Source organism: Punica granatum, chromosome 2 (genome assembly GCF_007655135.1).
Source record: "Punica granatum isolate Tunisia-2019 chromosome 2, ASM765513v2, whole genome shotgun sequence".
NCBI classification, from domain to species: Eukaryota; Viridiplantae; Streptophyta; class Magnoliopsida; order Myrtales; family Lythraceae; genus Punica; species Punica granatum.
Window position 1 is genome coordinate 1,188,414 of NC_045128.1, and position 18,639 is coordinate 1,207,052.

An 18,639-nucleotide genomic window follows, 5' to 3' on the forward strand; every position below is an offset into this window, starting at 1 on the left:
CGACTTTCTTAAAGCTTCGAAAGCGATAAGACAATGAATTTCCAATCAATTCAGTACCTTGAAGACCCAAAATTCACCATCTTCATCGAAATCGAGCTCGTTGTCCTCATAATCAGACCACCAGACCCTCTGTTTCCCGCCACCGGGATCACCGTCCTCGAGATCGAATCCAAACTGTCCATTTGAGACGGGCTCCTCGTCGGAGCCCCAGTGGCTTCTAGCGGCAGCGACGGGGGACTTGATCGAGCGGTGAAGATGGCAGTAAGGCAGCTTAAGGTTTGGGAGCAGAGTCGGAGTGAAGACTGGTGGAGAGAGGGAGGAGATGAGCCCTCATTAGTGGCGGCGCGGGTAACTGTCGCCAAATTTTCAACGGCTCGATTCTGGTTTAATTATGCATTATTTTTTTGAGTCCCGGAATTGGGTTCGGGTCGGACCAGGACCGCCCGGCAGTAAATCGCAATCGCCGATCGGTCTTCCCAACGAGAATTTGGAATTCAGAACTCGACGAATTCAAGAGGGCAAATCTCTGTGTATTAAATTACTAAAGGGGAAAAAAAAACGTATTTGAAATATCAAACTGTAAAATATAAATTTTAGTGTAAGTATTTAGCAATGGTATCATTTAGATCGATTTATTGAAATTATTGAATCCATAAGGAGACAGGACTTGGTACCGCTAGTTGAATTATGGTAAGATTGAGTGTAAACCGATTGAATCTGATACACTATATGATTCGGGATTCCAAACTTTCCAAAGATAGACTAAAATTGTACTTTTCAATCAATCCCAAGGCCCGGGGAACAATATGTGCCATAAATTTTTCTACTATCTTTTGTTATTCTTCTTCTTCATCATGGTCTTCTTCGTCTTCGTAGTCACTGTCGTCCTCATCATCTAATGTATAAATTCGAGAAATCTCGATGATGTTATCGTCGCTTTCGCCACCGATCATCAAGTAAGGATTCTTATCAACCGGCTGGAAATTCCAGAAGACAAACCCATAGAATCCCAAGCTTGCACCCTCAGCAGTCAAAGCCACCAACCACTCAAACCTATAGCCCAACAATGCTCCCAATGCCAGAGCCACAACCCTAGTGAAGTACAAGTACCCAACGACCACCATATAGAACTTCCTAAAAAGTGTGAGCTTCTCGAGGCTCCGGTACGCCTTCGTATCCCCTCCAGGCCGGCCGGCCGACTCCCTGAGGGCCCTGATCGACCACAGGACCGGGAAGATGACTGCGAAGCAGCACATGAGGTCGATGACCAGGAACACAAAGTTCCACCAGGCCGGGTTCCTTATCGCGGGGCCTGCCTCCTCCACGGCCACGTAAGCCATGTTCTCGAGGACCTGTAAGGGTATTATGGTCATTAGCACCTTCTTCTCGCGGTCCTGGAGGAACGGCCTCAGGACCGACCACCCGGTCCCTATCAGGGCTATCACGGTGAAAAGCAACGTGCCCTTGAAGAATGCAAACACATAAAATGCTATGTCCCAACCATGGGGAGTGCCGGTTTTCGCAATGTAAGCTCTGTCCTCAGACGCGCACAACAATTTCAATGCCTTGAAGAGCAACAGGGCAGACATCCACCAATGAATCTTGTCTAGAACTGGTTTTCGATGTACACATATGAACACCCATACGGCCAAAAATCCGCAATATGTTAGGAAAATCAAGAAGTACATCCTAGGCAGTTGAGTTTGTCCTGCCGGGAGGAAATTCTTGTCCCCGTAGTGCAAATTGTACATCTCGGTGTGAACGGTCATCGACACTTTATAATCCGGGAGACAATTTGCGAAAACAAGATTGTACTCGTCCGGGTTGGAGATCACCACCGTGCTATTGTAAGTAGAGCCGATAGTAAGGTCGCTGAACCGAAACATGGGTTTCACGTACTCACTCGATAAGGCACAGAGGTGATCCATGTGTCCTTGGTTGTTAACGACATGAGGGAACAATCGGTCTCTTACTAGGAAGAAGCCCATTCGGGATGGATCGAGAGGAGAACTGGGATAGGGGCGGTTCGACTTGTAGGAGATGTTCTCCACGTACACAATGACGCGGCCATCTGACCTGAACCCGAACCTCTCGAACAGGATCATGAACCTTGGATCGTCCGCGATCCTGACATCCTTGATCTCGCATGCCGAAAATGGGATGCTCGAGATGAAAAGGAACGTGCAGAAGAGCGTGAGATTGGGAGATTTGTGAAACTTTGCCAAGGAAGCTGTGGAAGACCCCATGATTACTGACGAACTCTTTTTCTATTTATTTATTGGGATTTAGTTTTGATTTTGAGTTGTTCTTCTTGGTTGGATTTGATTGATTTTGGAGTAACTAATTGAACGATTCGTTTGCAAATATTAAGGGAGAAGAAAGTTTCGTGGCTAACGATCCTGTTGAGCCCAAAGTTTTGGTCAAAGTTCTTTCGGTCAATGTTAAATAAAATATTTAAAAGATAATGATTTTTCATATTTCCATAGAAAAATAACGCTTTCAAGATTGGGGATTCATCTTTGAAATGCCGAAGTTCAAAAGCAATGGATTCACCGGTCGAATCTGCTATTAACACGCTGTGACTGTCCCAATTAAGGGAACCTAATCTCCACTGAATGTTCCTTTCGCCATAACTCGCTGAGACTTTAGCCAAACTTGGTCACCGCAGCCCCACCAACACTAGACTACCGTGTTGGTTCGAACTCGTGATATTTAAGTGGAGCGATTGATGCTTAACCACTAGACTACGGTGCTGGTGGTCGTTGATTCAAACTATCACGTCAAATAATAACATATACTTGACAGACAAATATATAAGTCATTATTCACATATTATTTAGAAGAGAAATTTCCCAAAATAAATCACATATGATATATCAAATAACCGAGTGCATATAGTGGTCGTTTGAAATTTCTCACTCTTGACGATCTTGAAACTGGCTTAAAATTTTCTACCACATGAACAATTGTTGCCAATAGTGTAGAAACCATTAAAAATTAAGGACGGGGTCATATCCATGGTCAGGGTTAGTCGATATCCAAGCGAACATGAATCTCGATCGATAGGCAGGGACTATGTCGGGATAAAAGGATAAGTCCAGGGACCAAACCAGATACATATTTCTTGCTGGGCTGGGCCCATTTTATGGGCCATGGGTTCGACTCTTCGAGCGTTACGGCCCAATAATTTATGGAACGGCGGCTGTTTTCCTCGGCTGCCGCCACTTCTTCTTCTTCCAAGCTGAAGCAGAGAGGTTTAGCAGCGGGCGAGTAAACAAAAATGGCGGTTGAAGAGAAGCCAGAAGAGCTGGTGACACCAGGAGAAGTGCTGGGAAGAGCGGCTGAGCTTAGAGCAGGGAAGGGCGCATACGTAGCGGCCCACAACGGCCTCGTCTACGCCTCCCTCACTGGGCGCGCCCGCACCGTACCCCCCTCGCCGGATTCCCCCGACCAGGTACAATTCGCAAGCCCCATCAGTGAGCTTTCCCCTGCAGAAGACATATTTGCGTAACTTTGATGCACTGCTTCGCTTAGAAGTTGCAAATCAATAGATGGGCAATTGGGGACGGAGTAAAGTTCTGATTTTTGGGTGGCTTTGGGGTTTTGGGATATTAGGTTGTGGGGAAGCTGCTGCTTCATCGAAGCGGAAGTAATTAGAAGGAAGAAATTTGTTTTCTATTCAATGGTTTGATTCTTTTGTATAGTTTTCTAGTTGAGCTCGGAATGGCGGCCTGTGATGAGGAAGGAGGAAGACTCGCATTTCGTTTCGGGAGCATCTTGTCGTTCAATATCACATTTATATAGTAGTGCGCTGCGCTTGATTGTCGTTTCCGACCTAGAGTTTATTCCGATGCGGAGCCATATGAGAACTATTAAGTTCTTTAGTATTTAGAGAGGAAAAGAAGGGGAAGCATGGCGCTTCTGCTTGCACAGAGCGAGGGAGACGTTTTGTTATGTCCGAGAAGTTTTTTGGCAACTCTGCATCGGAAATGGAGTCCGTCAAATAACAATAAAAACAACTTAATGTAGAATTGAAAAAGGTATTCTGCGGTTGATCGAAATCTGAAGAACTGTCAGCCTTTGCAAATAGTATATGGATGTCATGAGTTAGCCGTCCTTTACGTGGGGTTGCTGTTCTTTCAGAGACCTATGGTGGAAGTGATCGGTCTGAAGGCTCATGGTGCTGTTCCAGAACCAGGTTCCATTGTTATTGCAAGAGTAAGTGGTACCTTTTCCCCCTCCAAGATCATCGATTGAAGTTTTGCTTTGATTCAGAAAGAATTCCGTTTTCTGCTTCACTTATGCCTTTTTTTCTTTTTTCCTCTTGTGATATGTCCTTAGGTAACTAAGGTAATGGCTAGGTTGGCCTCTGTTGATATAATGTGCGTAGGCCCCAAGTCTGTGCGAGAAAAATTTACCGGCACCATTAGGTAAGCCTAATATTCTTCATTAATTTCATTCTACCAATCACTCCTGTGAGTCCTTCAGCAATAGCGACTTAATTTTTGTCCAGCATAATTTGTTGTCCATATATCCAAGAAAGAACATAAAGGCTGTCTGTTTGTGTTAGCAGGCAACAGGACGTAAGAGCGACTGAGATTGACAAAGTAGACATGCACTCATCTTTCCGACCTGGTGATACTGTCCGCGCACTTGTTGTATCCTTATTTGATTCTGTGCTCGAGTTTTGAGATTTCGATTGAAGCAGCTCAAAGCAATTCCTAAATCGCTGATTCTGGTCTTTTTATAACAACAAATTCCAAGAGCTGATCGATTTAAAATCCTGACATCTTTTGTTATCATCCTGGATCACTTGGAAAGAGTTTTTCCATAACTATGGGTATTTAGCTGTCTCTTGGAGATGCACGGGCTTACTATCTATCAACCGCCAAGAATGACCTCGGAGTCGTGTCTGCAGAGAGTGCAGCAGGTAACATTTAGACCTTCCCTTTTTTCTTTTACTTGTAAGAATCGGTACTCTAACTGAGAAATTTCCCAACTTATTCTTGTCATCGAGAATATCAGCCACGTGCTAATGCTAGTGGAATTTTCTTAGTTCTAATGGCCATCAATCTTCATTTAGAGTCAGATTATGGCGGGTTAACCTGATACTAGCTTATCATTTCAGGCGCTACTATGATTCCTATTAGTTGGACAGAGATGCAGTGCCCATTGACTGGACAAATCGAGCAGCGAAAGGTTGCAAAGATTGGGAGCTGACCCAGTTGAAAGCTTTTGTAATCATGTAGGACATGATATAAGTACCCATGTATCGAAATCATTATGATCTGTATTGAGTTAGTGCAGATGTTCTTCATTGTCTTAGACTTCTCTTTGGTAAATTTTGGAATGAATCAAGTAAATTTCGGAATGAATCATTTGCTTATTGTCTGCACATGGCAGAGCAGCATATCCTAAATCACATTACAGTCCAGTCAGCTTGAAACGAATGACCTTATTCTGTAAGTCATATCCGACTAATAAATTCGTTTGTGCGGTGTTACCAAATATAAATGGTACCCTTATCGAGGATATGAAAATTAAAGCATAAAGTATCGTTGGAAACCCCGCTGAAGGCATTAGACGGACCCAGTTATAGATAGATAGATAGATAGATAGATAGGTAGATAGGTAGATATCCACCGAAAAAAAAAATGGTATAGATAGATCATATGATTTAAATAAAATGATTATATATATGAAAGTTTATATATCTTTTTTCATATTGAAGGAAGATATTTTTCTTTCCACGCATCATTTATTAGTGCTAGTTTAAATTTCTGTATTTTTCTCTTCAAATATGGTAAGTTAATCAAATGCTAGATAAAATAATTAATAAAATAGCCATGGTGAATGCAGAAAATTCATGTTGGTAGAGATTTACCTCTTAGTGGGCCGACTCGGCTCAACTGAATTAATCGGACCTCAATTAGACTTTCGGATACCGAGATTGATCCTAAAAAATAGTTCTCATTTGAGTTGACTAACAAAACGGACTTATCCATCTATGAACGGTGAAACAATCAAATTGAAAGGGAAAAACGATGCAATAAATGGAGATGACGATAAGAAAAGTGAGTTCTCGGTCCAACTGAAATTAATTAACATGTAAAATTGTAAATCCGATTGCATATGATATGATAAAGCCAATCCAGAGAAGCAAATTCTGCCGTTGCAAAGCAATCCTGATCATCATTAATAGTAGGAACATTTGTCTTATTGCCTATTTCTTTTTAATCTAACCTTTGCTCGTACTAACCACGAGTTTTTTATTGTATTGATTCTATACAAATTTTCTTTTTTTTAAAAAAATTCTGAATTGAAAGAGATATTTTATTTTGATATATAATTATATTTTTAAAATTCTGATAATGAATGAAAAATATAACTATGAGAAAAATATGATTAATTCTTTTATTGAGTAATTACTATTATGAATATATTTATTTTCAATTTGCATTAAATAATACGTTCTCATTATTAAATCAACTACAATGTAATTGTAATTTAATTTTTGAATATGATAATAAATGATCTTCATGTCAAAAAATTGATAAAAAAATGAAATTAGATTTTTATTCATTCTCGTTGAGTTATGAAAAACCAATAATTCTTCATTAATATAGATTGCCGATATCAAATATATATATATATATATATATACACACACACATACATGTACTTAAAAAGATAAAAAGAAAGATGATAGAAAAGAAAGCTCTGGGCGGGCAATAGGAGAGGTGGAGGAGGTAGTGATGCACCCCGTCGCCGCCACCGGGAATTACAAAATTTCCAAAAGAGATTGAGTAAGCTTGAGGCATCCTCAAAACCGTCCCCCACCTACCCTCTCTTCTTCTCTCTCGATTATTTAAGATGATTTCTTTTTATCATTAATATTTTCCTAATATTATTTTATTTTTAATATTTTTTTAAAAAATTTAATGGAAAAGTAATCCGAAAACGGATGGAATCAGAAACTTAATTAACTAAAAAACGGAGAATATAACGGAAATCACAAAAATTGGCTATAAACAAAACAATTTTGAAATACCTACTTTTTTGCGGTAGGGTGAAATACATACTTTAATTTCTAACGACTTTCGACTTTAACCATATTTAAGAAAAGAGATTAACTATATTTAAGAAAAAAGAATAAAGTTGGACTTTTTTTAAAAAAATAACACTAAATATAACAATTCTCCTTACTATAGGTTATTATAGATACAAATGAGTTCTTTTCATTCTCCTATGCTAATAGTCGTTTATAAACATGTGTATATTAAGACAATTACCCTTTTCGGTTATATAATAAGACAATTTGTTTTATAAGAAAAGTGACATAGAAAGGAATTGCTCATCCTCCTCATAAACTTACCTGTGAAAAATGAAAAACAGTCTCCAATTATCCTTATTTCGCTTTACTTCACATGGTTCCTGCATTTCATTATCATAGGCCTATGCTTCCAATTTAATTTAAGGTGCAACCTCATATATAATGAATTTATCGGTATTCTGAGCTTTTGATGTAATTGTAAAGACTATACCCTGTCTTTAATATTTTCTTGTTACTGCATAGTGGCATGCTCTCTTAATTATTTGCCGACTCGTTGTAGAACCTGTTAGATTCATGGTATATAGTATTTATGCACCCACTGATATTGAATTAGGAGTCTCAAAGGCTTGAACCCAGCCGATATTAACTTGGTCTTGTATGGATCGGATTTTAAACGGTAAAAGAAAAATTCTACCTTAGATCTAATCTAATTAAAATGAAAAAGATAATACTGTTATTAATGTTTTTAGATGCATGAAGATCACTTGCTGTTGATATTTTAAATTGTAAATTTGGTTGAGATTGTATTTCGATAAATTATTTGGTATAATTCGCGCAAGAATTTAATCGGTTTATATAAAAACGAAGAAATATCAAACCGATGCAATGTAATAGGCGTTTATTGAAGTGGATGGTCAAAGATTGTTTGACCGGTCCATAGGTGGAGACGGTTATCATGCATGGGGGACACGGTCACTTTGACCAATGCAGAAGATATGCTTTGGGCAGTTACATACATGCCCGAAATATAAAGTTATATATATATATATATATATATATATCAAAAGTCATTATGCGAGACGCGTCCCGTTCAACCTCTATAAATAGAATACTGTTGTGTCAAAAAATATACATCGAAATCATTTTTTTCATCTTTTCCGAGAAATTGAGTGAGAGTGTGAATTCTTTGTCATTGCTAGTCAAAGAATTCTAAGCTTCATTGTATCTTGAGAGGACCTCCGTCATAACTCTCTAGCAATTTCGTTTGGAGGCGGATGAATCTCTTCCAAAAGCATTAATATGTGCAATGAAGCCTTCCTCCATCCAAGTGACTTCGTGTTCGATGAAACCATGCATGGTGCATGTCCGTGAGTTCGTTGTTCGATGTGTTCGTGACTTGTTGCTCTTGCCTTTTTCGAATCTCCATCTCAAAGTAATATACCCAACACTTGTTACATGCGAAAATCGACAGTATATATCAATCGGGCACAAAGATGATATTTATGAGAAGCGAACGACATAAATTAAATTGCTAGAGATGCTATTGTGTTCGATTGGGCATTCTTTTGGGTGTGAACCCTGGTATTTGGAAGTTCAATTGGATCCCGACGAATTTAGTCGAGCCAAGTTGGCCCGTTAAGGAATAAACTTTTTCAACATGGATTTTCTGCATTTACAATAACTAAAACTCGAGATCTCACTTAAGCGGAACAAACGTTGAATCGTTCCATTTCAACGTTTACTTCTAACTTCTACTGAGATCATCATTTTACCTAAAATAGCAACTATATATTTGTAGATTAAATAAATTAAGTTGCAAAACATAAATATGCTGTCAACATCTAGGCGAGGCATATGGCTGTCTGTCGACCTATATGCTTTTCTGTCATAAATTTAATAGCAATAATCTAAGGTTTAAGCAAGATTACAATTAATACAAATTAAGTAAGATAATTAATTAGATCATTCGATTAGACCTGTTGGCATAAAATGACTGAATCATTCCTGGGAAGTCGAGCTAAGGCTTGCTTTTGACCTTTGGGATATTTTCTATTCTGAAATTTCGTTTTCCATCGACGCAATAACATATCAGGCCTGGTTTAAATTAATGGTTGACAAATTATGCCGTCATTGGCGGGGTTTAGGAATCTCTAATGGAATTATTAAAATGTATCTCAATTATAAATCAATGATTAGGATTAAGTGCCTTACAATTAGTGAACCTTTCGGGTATTTCAACTGTATAATTGCCTTTTCGTTTCATTCTTTTTGCAGTACCTATTCAGTACTAGGTTGTCATATTGTGCTTACACTTGCCATCTTCTCTTTGCAAATTGAAATTAGGGTTACCTCATCAGGGACGGACCAAAACTTTAAATTTAAAGAAGATGAGACTTTTATAAAGGCGAACAATAAGATTCTATCCACAAGTTTGGAGGTTAATATAAGAAATTTTAGTAAAATTTGAAAAATAATATTGTAAATTTATTTATAATTGACGTCAAAATATTAAAGAGTAGCTCATTCGGTCCATCTCTACTTCTATGCACAACCAAACTAGTTTTAAAACTTTAAGAATTATTAAAAGAAACATTAATGGAAATTTAAGAAAAAGAAAAAGGAAAGGGAGAAAAGTTACTTTAATATTTTTATTTCTTGCAGTCACATATTTTTGTAGCCTGAAATAGCTTGCAATTTGTGACAGTTTTTTTTTTAATTACCACATTTTCCTCTGAAATCAGAGTCATTTGTTTTGTTTCATTCTGATACCATAGATTCTAGTAGAAAGATAGGAATATAGAGGATGAGGATCTCACTAATAGAGACAGTAAGGAGAGAATTCTTATTTATTACCAATTATCCTAATTAAATGCAATAATTTATCATAAATATTGAAGTACCTAATAAAATGTACCTTTACAAAATCGTATCACAATATATTTTCATATATATATATATATATATATATATATATATATGTATGTATGTATGTGAAGGTGAATCTGTGATCCATCTGGATGACAGAATACCGAATCTATGCTATTATTTATCGAAGTCGAATTGTTTTTTTTTTTTAACTTTTGAAATGCTGAACTCCGCTGAAGTCAGCTCTCTGCATGCGGCTTTGGAAAGCAACTTGTTCTCTAATTAATTTCAACTCCTAATCAATGATTGTAATGGAAAGCAATTTTTGCTAGTTTAAAACATGAAGCTAGCTAGTGATCCGGATGAATCTAATATATTAATTAATATCATTGTCTTTTTAATTAGTTGAGTGGTACTCAAAATAATTAAAGACAACCACTATTCATCCCTAACAAACCATAGGAAAAGGAAACGTCAATCGTGATTTATTAATTGGAAAAAATATAATTTTAGTCCTATATCTTTGGTGACTTTTCTCTTTTATCATTTTTCTTATTTTTTTTTCTGTTTGCGTCATATTCCTTTGTTAACTTTTTTGTTTCAGTCCTTCCGTAACTTTTTCTGTTAAATAAAGCCGATGTGTACTAGTAAGTAGGGTCCATAATAGACCAAATTACTATATATGATTTTTTCTGTTTGAACTAATCCAACCAAAATTAATTCCAATTCACACCCGATTTACCCATATATTTGAATCTTAAATGCATCATCTTTTTCAAATAAAAAAGTAAAAAAAAAAAACCTTATCTCTCTTCTCTCTCTTCTTTGACTTGGAGAAAACAAGAAATTGTGAGGATTCATCTTGGTCTTACAATCCTCATCTTCTTATCTTCATTGCTCCATATTAGTCTTAATGTAAATACATGATTGGATTTTCTTTTTTTTTTTTGAAACATAATCAGCCATTAATGTAAAGTTGTCACAAGTAGCTCTATATACAAAAGGCAGCAAGATCAATAATTTCTTGAGAATTAATTCCTTATACGCGCTGCAAGAGCCTAGAGGCAAAGGTTTGGTTATTTTTCTTTGACTCAGTCATGAATTGGACAGTGCCACCAACGAGATTGGAGGTGTTGGCCTCTCCATACATCAAAGCTATTGTTTCTTATTGAATGTCAACAGAATCAGAACAACCCATGCAACGGAGAAGAAGAATATAATAGATGGGTGGAGCCATGAACTCGACGCAATCAATCAATCAATTTATAATATATAAAGGCTGAGAACATGATCGTAGTTGCGCTCAAATTATAAACAGTCAGCTCTACGTTTAGTTTACCTTTTGATTCCAATTAAATGAACATTTACTACATTTTATTCGTATTATGTTCAATCCATCTTGAACATTTGTCCATATTATTCGTATGGATTGATATACAATTAAAGATTTTTTTTGAAAAATGAAAAGGTTTCCTTGATAATGTATAAGTTTTTTTTTTTCAAATTTGAAGTACCAAATATCCTATAAATATTCGTATCTCTATGCTTGGGTGCCTTGCATGATTATTAGTGGATTACGGAGTCAAGCTCATGGCTGCAAAGTACAAGAGATGAGGAAGACGTCAGTCCTCGATCGGGAAGCCTATGGAACATGAGGGTTCTCGAGCTGCAAGCTTGGAATAGCAATATTGGGCGAGGTTAGAACTATAAGAAAAGTAGAGTTTCAAGTGGTTTTGGGTATTGTTCTCTTTACATTAGTAAAAATTAGTACTCTCTATGAACCAGTCAAAAATTGCGGATTTTGTCTCTGTGATGGTATTAATGAAGGTTTCATGATCAAATCTCCAGGATCAAAAGCTACAAGAAAAATACCATGTATAAGGAATTATGGAGATTTTCGCAAAGATAAACGATGATATATTTAGCTTGGTATATGTTTCATCATTCTTCATACCCCTTATATTCCTAAAAATTGAGAAAACTATCAAATTTAATTAATTTTCTTACAAAGATCCACGCAACGTGTGGGTCCATAGCTAGTGACATGGAACTACCATTAAAAAAGAGATTGCTTGCGTACGCGTGAGAGCGGTCTATTTCCATACACTCTCATCTTTGGCTTTCGTATCTTTCTGTGATTTAATTATTATTTCTAATTTTATATTTTGATAGATTATTGGCTATTTAATTAAGTTATTGTACTGTTTGATATTTATCACCAACTTGGCATTAGATTTCTTCTTTGGTTAATTAATTCGGAATAATTTGTCTTCTGCATTTTTTTTTTATGGTTCAATGTCTTCTGCATTTGCTGTGCTCACGACAGCCTCAAAATTAAAGACTAAAAAAAAAATCAATACAAACGTAATTGGTCTTCATGTCATTTCATCATTTTCAAACTCTTTAGTTAGTTTTTCTTCTCATCCCCCTTTTGGCTGCTTTTGTGTTCTCTGATGAGCTTACAAGCAGTGATGTAGTTGCCTCTCATGCACGACCAAGATGTACACGACACTGGTTGATTTGAAATCAGATGAATTTTTATTGAAAGGATTTTTTTTATTTGTTTATAGCAAAATATTATGCACCTACAAGCAAATTAATTAGTTCAAGGCAACCAATTTGTGATAGCCCAATTGCAGTTCTGTCGAGCTCTTTTAATATAATAGTATAGTCGATTTCATCGATACATTTCTGTTGGACATCTATTTTATCGATGTATTTTGTTAAATTGGAATTTTTCTAGCAGATTAATTTGAATCAACAATGAATATTATACTCCACAATTTTATTTTATTTTCATATGACGTATTAACTAGAGGATCTTAGTTTATATGCAGAGGGAAAGACAAAGAAAAATTAAGAAAGATGGCCACTTGCACAACTAAAACTGTTAATTATTTAATATCTTCATATATAGAAGAAATCGAATCATCAATGACCCCTCTACCAAAAAAAGAAAGAAAGAAAGAAGATCTACCAAAAACAAAAATCAATGATCTCCGCCGATAAATACAATATAAAAGAGGTTTTTTTTATTTCACTAAAATTGAATGAGAAGTCCTCTGAAATTTATCTTCATGAGAAAACGGTTCTTTTTCTTTTTAATATTTCCAGTTCAAGCCAATGGATCACCAATAATTCAACCCACGAGCTGGGATATATTTATGGGTCCTGTACAATTCTAAGGAGATGGGAGAACAGAACATTAAATTTATCCAGTTGTTGCTTTTATGATTGAAATATTAATCATTGTTTATGGCAATATTGCATGTTCTAACTAATCAACCTGCAGTCATATCTACACATGAATAATCTCCCATATAGCTGTTGCAAACCTAATTCCGCAATTTTTCGAAATACACGATCATTCAAATATGTGAAGCTATTCATTTGGGACAGGTTGGGACCTAAAATTAGGTTTTCATTATTGATTTTACAACTAATAGTCTAATGTATATACAAGCAAATTCAAGTGATTTCTGAAACAAGAGATCTCCTAATATTCTATTCGAATTTATAAAATATGTTCCTTTCTTTATTAGGTGTAATAATTGCAAAATTCAATAAATTGGTGGCTACTATATTTATTTTACTATTTTATTACTCTAAGAATCACAGATGGATGTGTTTTTACAGGTCGGTGTGGTTTTAGTATCAAAATTTTAACTTTAACTTTAACTCATCACACTACAAAACAAAAAATACTTATCTAAAGTCAAATAGGTGGGCCCCATATATTATTTAACATACAATCTCATTTTAAGCTATTCAGTTCAGCAAACTATCTGCGACTAGCCACACATGAAGCCAGGCACGCACGGCACAAAACAACATACAAATTACCCAGCCATTACATCAATAAGCTTTATAAACATTTCATTGAACAGCTGCTGGCTGTGACCAGGGGTACGTGAACATTGCAAACAACGGAGGTAAACAACACCAGAACTACCATGAACAGATCGGTATAACTGGAAACAAAGCAACTGGAAGGAAGAAATTCACCAACAACAATAAAAATCGACCAAACAACTGCTATAAAAGGCACCAATCAAACAGAAATCGAGCAAAACAGGGACGTTCTTTAACAAACAGTAAGGGCAAGCAGTGCCTTAAACCCCAACCGCCCATAACGATGCAATTTGATGGAATAACATGAAATTGGTTCAAGAAATTACCTTTCACTTCGATATGGAAGTGACAAATCATAAAATGAGCATCTTAAGAAGAGTACCTACTGGTAGGGGCTCGGCTTGGAGATGTGTATTCGGCCATTGTTGGAATTGACGACTGAATGCTGCAGGGGGGGCTTCACGCAGAGCAGATGACTGGGAATGTAGGGAAGGACTGACAGATTCGCGAAGAAAAGGTTGAACGATGTCAAGCAGAGAGGGAGGGAGGGAGGGAGGGAGGGAGGGAGGGGGAGGGGGGGGGGGGGGGGGGGGGGGGGGGGGGGGGGGGGGGGGGCTCTAGCTTAAGGGAAGCTCTGTCGCAATTGAAGAAGAAGAATGGGAGGGTTGGGGTCGGCTTCAGTTTCCTACCAGTCAAACGAAAATGAAAGTCACGGGGTTTTGGGGGGGAAGGGGGGTCCCCTAGTCAGACAACGGCCATATATATATATATATATATATATATATATTTGTCATATTTCTCGATCAAAATCCCAATTATAAATTCAAAAACTTAACTTTGAAACCAAACGGAATGGTACATGTCGTGACACAACTATATATTGGATTTCCAAATGGGATGGCACATGTCGTGGCACAACTATATATTGGACCTTATAAAATGCTCTCCCAAAAGAAAAAAGTTCTAAGAAAAATCCACAAATGATGGGAATTAATCTGTGAAGTATTATACAAAATAGAGTCTCGTTTGGATTCACAATATCTTGATTTTAACTTTAATTTTAACTTTAACTCAACACACTATATAACAAAAATACATATTTCCCAATTTAAAAATTTTAACTTTAACTTTAACTCAACACACTACACAACAAAAACACACGTTTTCCAAGTTGAATTTATAATCGCATCTCATTTGTCTTTTTTTACAATTAAAATCAAAATCAAAATCAAAGTAATTTTTAACTCTGAAACCAAACGGTCATTAATTAACTAGACACCTATCCATGATTCATTTGTCCCCTCGATAGATAAAATACTGCAATCCTATACCTCGTTGGATGAAATTACGCTATCAGAATGTGGTTATTTGTTTTAGTCCCTTGTAAATTATTCGCGAAACCTTAGAAGAGTATATAAGATTATGTCCAAGGTTTCGTGTTCTGACCCACTGATTTTATCGCAAAGTAATTCCACACATTTTTTTTTTCTCCACACGATGATTTCTTCACGTTCAGTTGCCTGTCTCGATTCCTACACAAAGACATGTCACATATCTCTCTCTCAATGAGGTCCTCATACTTCTTTCCAATTTTAAACCAGAAAAAAAAATTAAAAGAAGCTGACAAAACAGAATAATAAGAGGATTGTGAAGTGTGTTACAATCCCCGATCTGTACTCAGAGCCAGAGGATCCACATAAAATTAAGTGGTGCCATCTCACTCCACTGTACTTTTTAAAAATTACTTAATAAGAAAATTATAGAGTGCGTTTAATTTCAAAATTAAAGTAATTTTGATTTTAATTATGGAAAATGATAAATGTTGTGTAGTGTGTTGTGTTAAAATTAAAATTAAAAGTTTTGACTTGAAAAATGTGTATTTTTATTGTGTAGTAGACTGAATTAAAATTAAAATTAAATTTTTTATGATTTTAATTCTGAAAATAAATATGCATATGTGTTTTTATAATTATTCCCTTAATTTTTTTTTCCTGCCAATTTGACAAAAGAAATAAGTTGTCTTTTCATAGAAGAATCACAACTTAACAATTATTGAAGAAAAATAGAAACAAACAACAAGAAAGAAACGAGGGATGAGAAAAGTGAAAGTCTACTTCTCTTCTCTCCGCTCACTCACTCTTCCCCAGCAATATATAAACAGACCGGGAGGGGAACATTAACGGACGTCCACATACTAACAATATTATTTCCCCCCTCCAATCCCGATATAATGGCCACAGCCGCCCCACTCACCTGCACGGCCTCCGACCTGGCCCCACTCCTCGGCGACACCACCAACGCGACGGCCGTGGCGGACTACCTCTGCTCCCGCTTCAGCACCATTTCCGACCGCTTCGTCGACACTAGCTATGCTGTGGATAACACGTACCTCCTATTCTCGGCCTACCTTGTGTTTGCCATGCAGCTCGGGTTCGCCATGCTGTGCGCGGGGTCCGTGCGGGCCAAGAACACGATGAACATCATGCTCACCAACGTCCTCGACGCGGCTGCAGGTGGCCTTTCCTACTACCTCTTTGGATACGCTTTTGCATTTGGCTCCCCCTCCAACGGCTTTATCGGGAAGCACTTCTTTGGCCTGAGGGACTTCCCGTCCCTGCTAGCCGACTACAGTTTCTTCCTCTACCAGTGGGCCTTCGCAATAGCTGCCGCTGGAATCACTAGCGGCTCCATTGCCGAGCGGACGCAGTTCGTCGCCTACCTTATATACTCTTCCTTCCTGACCGGGTTTGTCTACCCGATCGTCTCCCATTGGTTCTGGTCGGCCGATGGTTGGGCCAGCCCCGCCCGGACCAGCGGTCCCCTCCTCTTTGGTTCAGGTGCCATTGACTTCGCAGGCTCGGGCGTGGTCCATATGGTCGGAGGGATTGCGGGCCTCTGGGGGGCTTTGATTGAAGGCCCGCGTATTGGACGATTCGACCGGGCTGGCCGTTCTGTGGTCCTGCGTGGACACAGCGCATCCCTTGTGGTCCTGGGGTCTTTCCTATTGTGGTTCGGATGGTATGGGTTCAATCCAGGCTCGTTCCTCACCATCCTGAAGGCATACAACACTAGCGGGGATTATTATGGCCAGTGGAGCGCTATCGGGAGGACAGCGGTCACGACCACACTAGCAGGCTGCACGGCGGCGCTCACCACCCTGTTCAGCAAGCGGCTCCTCGTGGGCCACTGGACCGTGACCGATGTCTGCAACGGCCTTCTAGGCGGGTTCGCAGCCATCACATCCGGGTGCTCGGTGGTGGAGCCATGGGCAGCAATTGTGTGTGGGTTCGTGGCGGCTTGGGTCCTCATCGGGTTCAACAAGCTCGCCGAGAAGGCCAAGTACGATGACCCGCTCGAGGCGGCCCAGCTGCATGGGGGTTGCGGGGCGTGGGGGCTGCTCTTCACGGGGCTATTCGCAAGGGGGGTGTACGTGGACGAGGTATACGGGGCACAGGGGCGTCCCCACGGGCTATTCATGGGCGGCGGAGGGGAGCTGCTGGCAGCCCAAATCATACAAATCCTTGTGGTGACTGGGTGGGTGACAGCGACTATGGGGCCGCTGTTCTACGGGCTGCATAAGATGAAGCTGTTGAGGATCTCGGGCGAGGATGAGATGCAGGGGATGGACTTGACCAGGCACGGCGGGTTCGCCTATGCTTACAATGATGAGGACGATCAGTCGGTGAGGCCCGGGGGGTTCATGATGAGGAAGGTGGAACCCACAAGCCCGAGCCCGGATCAAGGTCAACTCACAGAGTCACCGTCCATTGTGTGATCGATCACTGTAAAGGGCAAAATAAGTATTTTTTGCGGATGGTACGAAGTACGAACTATGGAATTTACATATATACATGTGCTGTTGTACTGTTGTCGTCTGTGTTCTGCTCGTGATCATGTGTACACTCATACTAATATGAAGAAGCATGGAATGCGCATACACAAATTAAGCGAACATCATGTGAAATCTTGAACATGTGGATTCCAGGACATATATATGTGTAGCATATGTATATGTACATTTTGGGTACAAACTTATATATATATATATAACCATAAAAATTTGAAGAACATAGGGCATGCACGTTATATATAGTCTCCCATGTTTGTTTTTACTGGAGAAGGAAATGATTAGAATAGACCGGTGCGCTCCGTTTGGTTTCGCAGTTAAAATCATAAAAATTTTAACTTTAACTTTAACTCAACACACTAAATAATAAAATACACATTTCTCAAGTCAAAAATTTTAACTTTAACTTTAATTCAACACACTACATAATCATTGGTACTTTTCCACGATTAAAATCAAAGTTATTTTAACTCTGAAACCAAACGCATCAAATGTCCTTTGTAGTTATTTGGTGATGAATTCCATTGACCGCAAAAAAGGATAAGATTCAGTACAACGAAACTTGTTTTGCTCTTAGTTTGGAATTAAAAAGGTCCACGATGGGATTTATCCTTAATCAACTTTTCTGTCTCATTTCATTTCCATTATCATTATTACAAGTACTAGTTAGACCCCATGGCCCCCAATCAAGAACTCTTGATCAAGAACCAATCCCGCGTATATGATACCATGCATCCCCATGCAAAAAATACATATATCTTCCTTTTGTTTTGATGATAATAGGGCCAAAGCCAACTAAATTAAATGATACATAGATGGGATATAAAGACCCTTATAATAATATTTCGTACCAAAAAATTCACAAACTTTAGGTCTCACCCCCGTATTCACCAAAAAAAAAGAAGCACCAACTCATTAAAAATCGAATCAAGAAAAAATCCACCTAAAGAAAAACCGAAATCATATCTAACAAGCTAGCCACCACAAAATTTATCTTCCATCAAAAAGCAGAAAAGAAAGG

General features: G+C 38.2%; 3 protein-coding genes and 1 long non-coding RNA gene across 5 annotated transcripts; 2 read left to right on the forward strand and 2 right to left on the reverse strand.

Annotated features, from left to right (window-relative positions):
* Positions 1 to 836: 836 nt before the first annotated feature.
* On the reverse strand, positions 837 to 2,246 carry LOC116196674 (protein CANDIDATE G-PROTEIN COUPLED RECEPTOR 7-like). Its single transcript, XM_031526532.1, has one exon. It carries the CDS (start codon positions 2,244 to 2,246, stop codon positions 837 to 839), a length of 1,410 nt encoding a protein of 469 aa, XP_031382392.1.
* Positions 2,247 to 3,219: 973 nt separating this feature from the next.
* Positions 3,220 to 5,395, forward strand: LOC116195844 (exosome complex component CSL4). Its single transcript, XM_031525226.1, has 6 exons — positions 3,220 to 3,454; positions 4,144 to 4,218; positions 4,342 to 4,430; positions 4,574 to 4,658; positions 4,849 to 4,930; positions 5,129 to 5,395. The coding sequence occupies exons 1-6, from the start codon at positions 3,281 to 3,283 to the stop codon at positions 5,218 to 5,220; spliced, it is 597 nt and encodes a 198-aa protein (XP_031381086.1). The 5' UTR covers positions 3,220 to 3,280; the 3' UTR covers positions 5,221 to 5,395.
* Positions 5,396 to 10,083: 4,688 nt separating this feature from the next.
* On the reverse strand, positions 10,084 to 14,353 carry LOC116195845. 2 transcript variants are annotated; one of them, XR_004154705.1, is made up of 2 exons: positions 14,158 to 14,353; positions 10,084 to 11,776 (listed from the first exon to the last, which is right to left on the reverse strand). It is a non-coding gene; the product is annotated as an uncharacterized LOC116195845 (long non-coding RNA). The 2 variants fall into 2 exon arrangements; XR_004154704.1 differs by having other exon boundaries at positions 14,154 to 14,353.
* A 1,513-nt stretch (positions 14,354 to 15,866) lies between these two features.
* LOC116195843 (ammonium transporter 1 member 1-like) lies at positions 15,867 to 17,750 on the forward strand. The gene has a single exon (XM_031525225.1). It carries the CDS (start codon positions 16,002 to 16,004, stop codon positions 17,544 to 17,546), a length of 1,545 nt encoding a protein of 514 aa, XP_031381085.1. The 5' UTR covers positions 15,867 to 16,001; the 3' UTR covers positions 17,547 to 17,750.
* Positions 17,751 to 18,639: the final 889 nt, after the last annotated feature.

Bases quoted from the DNA above. Each gene is read 5' to 3' on its own strand.
- LOC116196674 (XM_031526532.1), bottom strand. From the start codon at position 2,246: ATGGGGTCTTCCACAGCTTCCTTGGCAAAGTTTCACAAATCTCCCAAT.
- LOC116195844 (XM_031525226.1), top strand. From the start codon at position 3,281: ATGGCGGTTGAAGAGAAGCCAGAAGAGCTGGTGACACCAGGAGAAGTG. The intron at 3,455-4,143 runs GTACAATTCGCA...CTGTTCTTTCAG, and splicing joins CGCCGGATTCCCCCGACCAG to AGACCTATGGTGGAAGTGAT. The intron at 4,931-5,128 runs GTAACATTTAGA...TTATCATTTCAG, and splicing joins GTCTGCAGAGAGTGCAGCAG to GCGCTACTATGATTCCTATT.
- LOC116195843 (XM_031525225.1), top strand. From the start codon at position 16,002: ATGGCCACAGCCGCCCCACTCACCTGCACGGCCTCCGACCTGGCCCCA.